This window comes from Bos grunniens, chromosome 23 (genome assembly GCF_055505025.1).
Source record: "Bos grunniens cultivar Pamir isolate PY7600 chromosome 23, Bosgru_T2T1.0, whole genome shotgun sequence".
Classification (NCBI taxonomy): Eukaryota; Metazoa; Chordata; class Mammalia; order Artiodactyla; family Bovidae; genus Bos; species Bos grunniens.
Genome location: NC_141187.1, coordinates 7,415,689 through 7,428,568, shown reverse-complemented (window position 1 = coordinate 7,428,568; position 12,880 = coordinate 7,415,689). Strand labels below are relative to the sequence as shown.

Genomic DNA, 12,880 nt, shown 5'->3' with positions numbered 1-12,880 from the left:
AAATTGACTTGTTGAACAAATGTTAATGACACATTGGATGAAAGTCAGCTCAGTCTATACAAAGTGATCATGGACCCAAAAGACATTCAAACAGGAAATGCTGAGAGCTCGTTTGATTGTTTAGTTATATTTGACTCATACATAGTGTTAAAAATCTTCTCACTTCAGCTTAAATGGATTAGATAACGGATTGGAGGAAAATGAAGGTTTAGCAATAGAAACAAAGTAGACACTTCCCTTTTCCTATGAGCTCAAAAGAAATCAAATAAGCCAGGACGATTTTTGTGATTTATAAAATGCTTTCCATTTTGATCTATTTTGAAAATGTGTTATGGATAGTAAACTAAAATCAATAAGGAAATCATATACTAATTTATAAAATGTGCATTGATTTAATATGAAGATATTATATCTGATACACAGTTCCTCTGCTTATCTATTGGAATTTATTTTGCACCAATGGTATGAATAAAAATAAGTTCACAGTGTATATTTCCAGTATTAAATATTGCCTTGAAATGCTTGGGAGAACAAAACCAGTGAGGCCTAAAATAGAAATTCAGGCTGTGAATACTGAAAAGTCCAAAAATATATTAATATTATTAATGCAGTGGAATTGATAAATAAATAAAATAATTAGGCGAAACAAACCAAAATTAAATTGAAAACATTTGATGTATACCCAAAGAACTATTGGTTATATGTATTTTTGTGTTTCTGAACATTGGCCTAATCAATATTGGTTCAACAGATAACAGGAACTACAGATTTTAAAATTGTGTTGGAAAGACTTTTATTGATCTTAATCATCGCTTAACATTTATTGAGAAACCAAAGCTTATTCTGAACATGGCCTGAATTCAGTTTTTAAAATCCTGGGGCCATACGCAAAACCTGAAATGAATAAAAAGAAATTTTTTTTTCTCCTTTCAGTTGTGTAATCTTTGAAGGCTAGAAAAACAGTAGGGAATTAATGTGTAATTTAAATATATCCTTCATTAACTAGAGTTTGTGTGACAAACCTGAAGGAAGCCAGGCATTTGAAGTCAAGGTTAAATTTGAAATTCCAATTTTGACATTTGCTACTTAAATGACTTTGGTCGAATTATCTAAACCTCTTTGAGTCTTTAAAATCATTATATTACTGTTTAAAGTTTCTCTCTCATTCTTTTAATCAGTTAAAAGAAATCTGCAGCATAATGATTGAAAATTGAGAATAGCTTATGTTTATTTAATGGTCAGATACTTAAGTATTCATGAATTTTATAGACTGAATCAAAAATAAAGAGGTAAAATTTGAAAATAATAAAGTTGAAGTTCAAATTATTCAGCATCATGGAACCAATGTTTGTTGAGAACTTTCCTCCTGCCAGGCCGAAGCAAGAGCAGAAGACAGTGCTCAGTATCCTACCCTTGTGTGTGGGTAGAGTGTAATAAGTTTGTGTGGTTTTCCAGAAGTAAAATTGCATTATGGTAGCTTATGTAGTTAGATCATCAGGTCTGTTTGGTGTCAGAAACTCAAGGAGGAATCCGTCTTCAAGTTAATTGTCATTGCATCTCATTCATGTTTCTTAGGTTGGGGAGGGTATTTTTCTGTGTTGAAGAGTACTTTTTATTCATGGTGCTTTGAATGCTAATGGGGTCAGTAGCTCTATGGAAGAGATTGCCAATGGCAATATTTTCACAGTTATAAATGCCGGTTGCCTCATCTCGCTGTAGATGCAACATGGCTGTCTGCGTGTTGTTGCCAGTGCTAAGGTACAACATTTTCCCCCTCTGCCTTACAAAAGAATGTAAAATGTGATAGAATGATGAATACATGGTACTGTGAGCATTCTTCTAAAATCTGTAGAATTAAAAAGAAGTTTAGGTGCGGGAAAGAGGACAAAAGCAAAGAGCTGAATAGAGTTATATAAATTCTTAACATCCTATGTAATAGGATGAATTTATATAATACAGTTATATAAATTCTTAACATCCTATGGAAAGGTGTGTTCAACTAAATAAAGATTTCATCTCTTTTATGAATATTTGGACACCATCAGAAAAGGCATGAAACATTAAAAAATGAAATAAAAAGTAGAAATCAAAAGTAATACTTGACTTTGGAGGAGAAGCTTCATTTTAGCATCTGTCAAATGTTAGTGGCTTTCTTCCTTATTTTATTTAAAATTCACATCAAACTAAGACAAGCATTGTGCACAGTTGTCAAGGTATATGTAACTAGCCCAAATAAAAATGCTTTCAATTCATGTCTTCTAGAGAAGTTTAAAGTATTCACCATAAATTGCTCAAGCCTTTCAATAAAACAGCCACAATACAGAAAAGAAAAAGAAATAATCTAGGTGAGGGAAGAAAGAAGAGTTTTATAAAATATAAGCTCTTCCTTTCTGAAGAGTATAAGCTCTTCCTTTCCAAAGAATACACTATTGGCTTAGCTCCCCAGAGCTGGACGGATGCAATCTTCTCAGAGTATTCTTTTGCTAAGGGTTACTTTTTATTCAAACTCACCAAGGAAACTTTTGTATTTACTTCTAAGGAGAAAGGACAATTACTTTAAACCCTTTGTTAGGTTCACCCTTCACTGATAGCTTAATTGGAATTTTAAGGGACTGGTGGAGAAGCCCAAGGTTAATGGAGAATTGGTGATCACCAGTGAGTGTATTGGGTTTCCTGCAAGGATTCAGCTCCTGATAATAGTGCTTCTGTCAAGTAAAAAAGATCGAGTTCTAAATGTACAATGTGATTTTAAGTAATATGCTAAGTAGCTAAAAGTTACTTTTATAAGAGAACTAGAAAATGTTTCAATCAATTAAGTAGGAAAGAAAATTAAACTGAACTGCAAAATTCCTTTTTAGATTCTACCCTTGGTAATTTACTTGTTGACTGTTCTGTAAGAATTTCTGAAGGTTTTTTTTTTAAGATAATGATTTAAAATCATGTCATTTTTCCTGTTGGGTTTTATTTTAGCTATAATGCAAGTTCATGAGGATTTCTTCAATTATAAGACAGGGATATATAGACACATTACCAGCACAAATGAAGACTCAGAAAAATATCGAAAGTTTCGGACACATGCAGTCAAACTCACTGGGTAAGGTGATTTCTCAAAAGTCTTCCTTTAATACCTCCTGAAAATAAGATTGAAAATAGATTATGTAGTGCATTTAGGTGCCAGAATTCCTTTTGGTATGAGAGGTTCTCATAAAAATTAAAAATTATAAAACCTTGACATTATTTAGTCATTATTTTAAAATCCAGTGAAAAATCAACTCATTATTTTAGGAAAGGTACCAAAGCATGTCTCTCACTTCCTTGGGAATCCATCCTAAGAAACTGTTCTAAGGCAAGGAAATAGATTATTGAAATTCTACATATGGGATGATCAAGGAAAGTGTGCAAAACCAAAGTGTGCTAGGATATGGGGAGAAGGTTTTGGATGGAATTACAAATGGTAGAGATTAAGCAGGAAGACAGGGTAAGATCTCCTTTATTCAATGTAAAATTATTTCTTTAAATCTATGTGAGAATTGTGAAAACTTGTCCTGTTTTACTTTGTTTTTCCATTCTTAATTGTTCAGTGACTTTTCAGAAAGGCAAACAGAGTAAAAAATTCCTTTATGCTGCTACTGGAACTGGGAATTCAGTGCCACTTGAATTCCATTTCCCTTCAGTTTGAAAGTCCTGTTTCTTCTAAATCTCTTTCCTATGTACGTTTCATTATCAATTTTTGTTTCCCCTAGTAATAGTCATGATTTGGAAAAATTTTTCCCACACACTGGGTGATTGAAATGATCTTTCTTATTATTCAGAGAACTCTGGGAATGGAACCTTAACGTGGACCCTTTCTTGATAGATTAGAACTGATTCTTTATTATCTCTCTCCTGCCATGCTGACCATGTTTTCTTCATTCTACTCCTAAATTTGTTCATGCTGGGGTTGAACAATATGAATGTGTTTGGATTTAATCACTCTGCACTGTTTGTATATTTTCCATATTGAGTGTGTCAATTGAAATAATGTGTTCACTTTTATAAACTCCTAAAAGATTGAGACACTTAAAAATTTATCTCACATGTGTGACAATTAGCAAGGCTAATTTTTCTAGTGAGCAAATAACTTTTGGAGATTTTGTTTATTTTTCAGAAATATGTTAGGGCCCTTGGGCATTGTTAAATGACCTGAAGCAGTAGATTTTTATTCATTTCTCTATTAGTATTTCCTGATTTGGTAATTACTATATTCAGAAAATTAATGCATCAGTGAATTAGAGAGTAATCAAATAACCCAAGTAAGTTAATGTTCCTTATCAGAGAACTTAGTGTACTTCTATGAAATACCTTACAAATTTATTGCATCAAATTCTATTTGCTATGAATTTGTCAAACACAAAGCTATCAGATTTAACTCACTTGTACTTAATGAATTTAAACTTCTATCAAATGCCCATCACTGAGCAATAGAAGGAAGATTAATACATAGTCCTGTTCTTAAGGAGTTTAGGGAATAAAGTAGAGACATTCACAAGTGATTATAGTATAAGGTGATAAAAGTTGTGTATTTCCATATGCATGGCATTATATATATATATATTACATATATATATTTACACATATATGCTTATACTATTTTATATATACCACATACATGTATATATTACATATGTATTATACATATATATATTATATATTTACAGTAGGTAGATAGATAAACACTTAAATTTCTTTGCTTCTCATCATTTTATTTTATTTTTAACTGGAGGATTACACTTTACAGTATTGTGATGGTTTCTGTCACACAGCAGCATGAATCAGCCATAGTTGTACATTTGTCCTCTCCCTCTTAAACCTCCCTCCCACCTTCCTCCCCATCCCACCCCTCCAGGCTGTCACAGTTCATCTGCTTTGGGGTCCCTGCATCATATAGCAAATTCCCATATAGCAAATGGCTATCTGTTTTACATATGGTGATACACATGTTTTAATACTACTCTCTCCAACCCTCTTCCTCCCCCACTGTGACCCTAAATCTGTTCTTTATGTCTGTGTCTCCTTTGCTGCCCTGCAAATAGGATCATCAGTTTCATCTTTCTAGATTCCATATATATGTGCTAATATACAGTATTTGTCTTTCTGTTTCTGACTTACTTCATTCTGTATAATAGGCTCTAGGTTCATCCACCTCATTAGAACAGACTCAAATATGTACCTTTTCATGGTCGAGTAGTTTCCATTGTATATATGTACCGTAGCTTTTTTATCCATTCATGTGTTGATGGACATCTAGGTTGCTTCCACATCCTAGCTATTGTAAACAGTGCTGCAATAAATATTGGGTACACATGTCTTTTTCAGTTTTGGTTTCCTCAGGGTATATGTCTAGAAGTGGTATTGCTTGGTCAGATGGTGGTTTCATTCCTAGTTTTTTAAGGAATCTCCGTAGTGGCTGTATCCATTTATATTCCTATCAGCAATGCAAGGGAGTTCCCTAATCTCCGCATCCTCTCCAACAATTCTTGTTTGTAGATTTTTTCATGATGGCCATTCTGACTGGTGTGAGCTGATAGCTCATTGTAGATTTGATTTGCCTTTCTCTAATAATGAGCAGTGTTGAGCATCTTTTCATGTGTTTAGTAGCCATCTGTACATTTTCTTTGAAAAAATGTATGTTTAGTTTTTCTGCCCTTTTTTTGATTGGGTAGTTTGTTTTTCTAGTATTGAACCACATGAGCAGCTTGTATATTTTACAGTTAATCCTTTGCCAGCTGTTTCATTTGTTATTATTTTCTCCTTTTCTGAGAGTTGTCTTTTCACCTTGATTATAGTTTCCTTCATTGTGCAAAAGTTTTCAAGTGTAATTAGGTCCCATTTGTTTATTTTGCTTTTATTTCCATTATTCTAGGAGGTAGGTCATAGTCGATCTTGCTGTCATTTATGTCAAAGAGTGTTCTGCCTAAATTTTCCTCTAAGAGTTTTATATATTTTAGTCTTTAATCCATTTTGAGTTTATTTTTGTGTATGGTGTTATGAGGTGTTCTAATTTCATTCTTTCACGTGTAGTTCCTCAACTTTCCCAGTACCAATTATTGAAGATACTGTCTTTTCTCCATTGTATATTCTTGCCTCCTTCATCAAAGATAAGGTCCCCATAGGGCATGGATTTATCTCCAGGATTTCTGTCTTGTTCCATTGGTCTATATTTCTTTTTTTATGACAGTACCATACTGTCTTGATGACTGTCGCTTTGTAGTATAGTCTAATGTCAGGCAGATTGATTTCTCCAGCTCCAATCTTCTTTCTTAAGATTGCTTTGGCTATTTGGGGTGTTTTGTGTTTCCATGCAAATTGTAAAATTATTTGTTCTAATTCTGTGAAAAACATCATTGATAGTTTGATAAGAATTGCCTATCAATTCTTTGGCACTAGGTCTTCTTTATGGTCCAACTCTCACATCAGTACATGACTACTGGAAAAACCATATCTTTGACTATACAGACCTTTGTTGGCAACCTGAATGTCTGTGCTTTGTCTCTTTAGGTAGGTTTATTCCTAAGTGTTTTATTCTTTTTGCTGTAATGGTGAATGTGATTGTTTCCTTAATTTCTCCTGATATTTCATTGTTAGTGTATAGGAGTGCAAGCAATTTCTGTGTATTAACTTTACATCCTTTGACTTTGCTATTTTCATTGATTAGTGTTAGTAACTTTCTGGTGACATCTTCAGAGTTTTCTTTGTAAAGAATCATGTCATCTGCAAACAGTGAGAGTTTTACTTCTTTTCCAATCTGGGTTCATTTTATTTCTTTTTGTTCTCTGATTGCTGTGGCTAGGACTGCTAAAACTATGTTGAATAAGAGTGGCAAGAGTGGGCATCCGGTCTTGTTCTTGATTTTAGAGGAAATGCTGTAAGTTTTTCACCATTGAGAATAATATTTGCTGTGGATTTGTCATATATGGCCTTTATTATGTTAAGGTCAGTTACTTCTGTTCATACTTTCTGGAGACTTTTATCATAGATTGGTACTGAATTTTGTCAAAAGCTTTCTCTGCATCTATTGAGATAATCATAGGGTTTTTATCTTTCAGTTTGTTAACACAGTGTCTCAAATCAATTGATTTGCATATATTAAAGAATCCTTACATCCCTGGGATAAAACCAACTTGGTAATGATTCATGATCTTTTTAATGTGCTGTTGAATTCTGTTTGCTAGAATTTTGTTGAAAATTTTTGCATCTATGTACATCAGTGATATTGGCCTATAATTTTCTTTTCTTGGGGCATATTTGTCTGGTTTTGGCATTAGTGCGCTACTGATCTCATAGAGTGAGTTTGGGAGTTTTCCTCCCTCTGCAATTTTCTGGAAGAGTTTGAGTAGGATAGGTGTTAGCTCTTTAAACTTTTGTTGGAATTCACCTTTGAAGGTCTCTGGGTTTTTATTTACTGGAAGATTTTTTTTGAATTATTATAGTTTTGATTTCTGTGTCTGTAATTGACCTATTCATATTTTCTATTTTATCCTGGTTCAGTTTTGGAAGGCTATACTTTTCTAAGAATTTGCCGATTTTTTTCCAGGTTGTCCATATTATTGGGATATAGTCGCTCATAGTAGGATCTTACGATCCTTTGTATTTCTGTGTTGTCTGTTATAACTCCTCCTTTTTCACTTCTAATTTTATTAATTTGACTCTTCTCCCTTTTTTTTTGGATGAGTCTGGCTAACAATATGTCAATTATGATTATTATGTAGTGTCTTTCTTTTTTTCATAACTGTCTTTATTTTAAAGTCTATTTTATCTGATATGAGTATTGCTACTCATGCTTCCTTTTGATTTCTATTTGCATGGTATAGCTTTTTCCAGCCCCTTACTCTCTGTCTGTATGTCTCCTTAGGTCTCAGGTGGGTCTTTTGTAGTCAGCATACATAGGGGTCTTCTTTTTGTATCCATTCAGCCAATCTGTGTCTTTTGGGTGGAACATTTAGCCCATTTACATTTAAGATAATTATTGATAAGTATCATCCTGTTACCATTTACTTTATTGTTTCGGATTTGTTTTTATAGGCCTTTCTTTTTATGTTTCTTGTCTAGAGAAGTTCCTTTAGCATTTATTGAAGAACTGGTTTGGTGGTGCTGAATTCTCTTAACTTTAGTCTTTAAAACTTTTGATTTCTCCTTCAAATCTAAATGAGGTCCCTGATGAATAAAATAATCTTGGTTGTAGTTTTTTCCCCTTTCATCACTTTACATATATCTTGCCATTCCTTTCTGGCCTGCACAGTTTCTGTTGAAGGTCAGCTGTTGGCCTTATGGGGGTCCTCTTGTATGTTATTTGTTGATTTTCCCTTGCTGCTTTTAATATTTGTTCTTGTGTTCAGTTTTCATTAGTTTGATTCATATGTGTCTTGGTGTTTCTCCTTGGATTTATCCTGTATGGGACTCTGGGCTTCCTGAACTTGGGTGGCTATTTCCTTTCCCATTTCAGGGAAACCTTCAATTATATTCTCTTCAAATATTTTCTCATGCCCTTTCCTTTTGTCTTCTTCTTCTAGGACACCTATGATTTGAGTGTTGGGATGCTTAACGTTCTTCCAGAGGTCTCTGAGGCGGTCCTCATTTCTTTTTATTCTATTTTCTACTCTGCTTCAGGTATTTCCACCATTTTATCTTCCAGCTTACTTATCCATTCTTCTGCCTCAGTTACTCTACTGTTGGTTCCCTCCAGGATATTTTCATGCTCAGTTATTTCATTGTTCATTGTTGATTATTTTTTAATTCTTCTAGTCCTTGTTAGACATTTCTTGCTGCTTCTTGAACATACCTCCAGTCTACTTATCTGTGCCTCCATTGTGCTTTCAAGATTTTAAATCATCTTTCTATCATTATTTTAAATTCTCTTTCAGGTGGACTACCTATTTCTGCCTCACTTGTTTTGTCTTGTAGCTTTGTACCATATTCCTTCATCTGCTGTGTATTTCTCTGTCTTTTCATTTGGTTTAATTTATTGAGTTTGGGGTCTCCTTTCTGCAGGCTGGAAGGTTGTAGTTCCTCTTAACTGTGGAGTCTATTCCCCATGGGTAGGTTGGGACCAGTGTCTTGTGAAGGTTTCCTGGTTGGAGGGACTTGTGCCTGTGTCCTGGTGGATGGAGCTGGATCTTGTCTTTCTGGAGGGCAGTGCTGTGTCCAGTAGTGTGTTTTGGGGTATCTGTGAGTTCACAATGGATTTGGGCAGACTGTCTGTTGATGTGCAGAGTTGTGCTCATGTTTTGCTGAAGGATTGGTATGTGGCATCCTGAACTGTAGCTTGCTGGCTCTTGGGTGGTGCTTGGTCTGTGTTGAGCTGGAGGACTTTGGGTGGGCTCTTGTCTATTAATGTTCCATGGTGAGGAGTTCTCTGAAGGTCCAAAGTTTAAGTCTCCTGCCTCTGGGATTCAGACCTGACTTCTTACAATAGCATCAAGACTTCTCAAGCCATATAGCACAAAAGACAAAGCCTCTAGATTTATAGTGAAATGGCTCTCAACAGCCAAGAACACCCAAGAGATTCATGGACTCATTCCAAGGATGTTGGTTTGCCTTTCTGGATGTCTGGGGTCCTCTGCCAGTGTTCAGAAGATGTTTTGTGTTAATTGTTACACCTGAGGTGCTCTGTCTCCTCACAGCCACTGCTCCATTAGGAAGCTTTGTCTAGCTGACAGATTTCATATAAGGACTCTCATTTCAAAAGTACTCTGAAGCATAGTATTAGACATGCTCACAGCCCTCATGGTAATCCTCTTCTGGTTGGTACTTTTTTCCCCTTTTTTTCCTCCTAGATCTTCTTGTCCACTTCACTCCTCACCATTTTAGTTTACTCTTCTTTCTTTCCTTACCATGAAAGGATTTAATTGAATTAAAAATGCCAGATATTTTGAAACATGGCTTATTTTATATGCCAATAATAATAATAAGAAGAAAGAAATGTTACTAATTAAACTAAGCAACTCCATTGATTATTCGATGGATTTCAACTTAGAGATGTTAAAATGTGGGGTGAAAGTGTATCACACAATGAAGAATATGATAATTAAGACTTTCATTGTGGCCAGTGGTCTCTGTGTTACGGTCCTGTATATGAGTGACAGCTCATCCTGTGTCTTTGTCCACCAAAACTTGTGAACTTTCTTTAAACCCTCATTTGGAAGTATAAAGTAGTACCTTAAAGGCATTTACTTTTGCATATGATTCCAGGCTTTACCACTAAAACTCAAATGAAAAAAAAGTAGCAGCTAGATATTTTAGAAAGTTACGGGAAGTTATGTGGATAAGTCATTGTCATCCCTGCTTGTGGGACAGGATTTTACTGAGGAATAATCTCTCTGTTACAAAAGAGAATAATAAAAATTATTTTAGGACATATTTTTGTCATTGTTCAATAATGCTTTATGTGAAAGTTTATTTATTCAGCAAATATTTTATTGAGTACTTCTATGTTCCAGGTGTGTTGTCAAGAAACTAAGGATATATCAGGAAACAAAATAGACACAGGGTCTTCATCAAATTTATATTCTATGAATTGATGTATGGCTGTTAGGCAAATACAATTGTGTTTATGAAAGGCCAGAATTTTTATGCCAAAGTTTGTGTGTTTGTGTGTCTGGGGTCAAAAATATCAAATTTTTAGCATATAAAAATTGACTCAGAGAGAAAAGGCAAACAATTGGAAGGTGGAAGCCAAAAGGAAAGCAAACATTAAGAAAGTCCAAGAAAAACATGAAAAAATAACAAAGATGTTTCAAGTAGATTGTGAATGAGGATTGCAGTTTTTTTAATTAAATTAAACAACCCCAAATACATTAATTTTGGGGGGCTCCAAAATCACTGCAGATGGTTACTGCAGCCATGAGGCAGGAGGAGAAGGGGACGACAGAGGATGAGTTGGCTGGATGGCATCACCGACTCGATGGACATGAGTTTGAGTGAACTCGGGGAGTTGGTGATGCACAGGGAGGCCTGGTGTGCTGTGACTCGTGGGGTTGCAAAGAGTCGGACATGACTGAGTGACTGAACTGACTGACTGAAATACATTAAAATGTTGCAAAGTGATAGAAATTGGGCATATTTCCAAAAAATGACTGTGAAGGCATTTGGCTTGAGTAAATTATTGAAAATCCAAGTCAGAGATTTCTATAAGCTTGATGCAAATCCATAATGTTACTTAAAATTGGACACAGAATGAGTCGTTTCTCTTTTTTACATATTCAACAAACATTAAAAGAAAGCCCATCTTCTTCACCATGTTGTGCTCGGTATCAGATATGAAAAGAAAAATGAAAACAAAAACAAAAACACACAGCCTTTGCCCTCACAGTGCAGCTATATAGTAACCAAAAACACTCAAAAATGGGAAGTTTTGATACATTTAACAAGGCAGGGTGGAAAGTGTTAACATTTATTATAATATCTGATCTAGATTTGAAGATCTGAGAAAGACCCTTGAGGAAAAAAAGTAGGAGATAAGATTTATGAGTTGTTTAGTAGCAGGCAAAGGGATTAGCTTGTGTAGTCCTTGTGGTCAGAAGGATACAAAGTAGTACATGAACACAAAGAAAGTTGTGTTTGCTGAATCTTGGAAGGCAAGGACTTGTAGGCTAGTGTAGAGAATTTAGTCAAAGATACTAAGTATTCCATTAAGGACCTTAAGAGCAAAGGGAAGTCATTGAAGATTTAAATATGAAAGTGGTATGATCTTTGTATTTTTAAAAAATATTGCATTGTTAAAGCAATAAATATAAAGAATGTGATACAAAAGGCAAATGGTGATAATCACATTAAAAAAAAAAAGTCTGGACTTAGATGGTGAAAGAGTTGAGAAAATAAGGGTGAGTCAAAAAAGATTTCAAGAGAAAAGCTGGAAGATAGGATATGGATTTAATATTGAAATGGATGATAAAATGGAGACATGGTGTTCCCTACTGGGCATGTCTTTGAGACATAAAAATGCAGATAGATGTCAGAGAAGACAGGTAGATATATGGATCTCGAGGTCATAGTAGAGGCAAGGGTTGAAGATGGATGGTGCTGAACAGAATAAGGAAAGCAAAAAAAGCAAGACAGACTGAGGCTAAAGGATGGGAAAAAGCTAATATTCATAACTGGCTAGAAAATGATGAGTCTGCAAAGAAAGAGTAGAAACCAGTGACGGTATTTTAAAAAGTGGTTATTGTAAGATCTGGAGAAAACTGGAAAACTGTAAGCTTGGGATCCAGAGTATGTGAAGACATCTGTCTTAGAGAAAGACTGAGTGAAGAGTCTATTATATCATCAGAGAAGGAATAAAGGAGGTTAAATGAAACTTCTGACATGAAAAGTAGTGGTAAGTTGAGGAAAATTCCTGTCAGATTGCTTTTCTTTTTCTAACCTCCAGGAATTAGGAGGTGAGGTTAACTGTAGAGGGAAGAGGTGGTGGGAGGATGAATGATCAGAAATTTGAGAATAGAGGTGGTTTGCAATGGTCCTCTGGATATTTAGGTGAGGGAGTTGCCCCAGGAACCAATAGGAATTGCCTTACGTTGCTGATGGTACCGTCTGCCCTCATGTATATGATCTCTGCAGCTATAATCAGCACTTTGGTGGATGCAAAGAGAAATGAGTTCATTTAAGACAGACAGTTCTCCATATGGGTGCAGTGAGGCATTGGAAAAGCAAGGGGTTTAGGATATGAGTAAGATGGCAGAAAACTTGATGAGTCTGATGAAAAGAAAGCATTAATGGATTCAAAGAAAATAGTAAAATCACTGGACTAGAGACCATGATGATTCTAATCTCTGTGATTTTTATGATTCTCTAACTTATTTTTCTTACCTTTTAGAGCTTTAATGTTTTATTTTTATTGTTTATGAGA

The 12,880-nt window shown here is 34.8% G+C and overlaps 1 protein-coding gene across 4 annotated transcripts in view; it reads left to right on the top strand.

The window, feature by feature from the left end:
- The window catches only part of TINAG (tubulointerstitial nephritis antigen), a 104,885-nt gene that overhangs the window by 46,844 nt on the left and 45,161 nt on the right, over positions 1-12,880 (top strand). For all 4 annotated transcript variants that reach the window (XM_086370621.1, XM_086370620.1, XM_086370618.1 and 1 more), the window contains exon 9: positions 2,971-3,094. In XM_086370621.1, the coding sequence (XP_086226747.1) occupies positions 2,971-3,094 (124 nt within the window). The remainder of the gene's footprint in view (positions 1-2,970; positions 3,095-12,880) is intronic.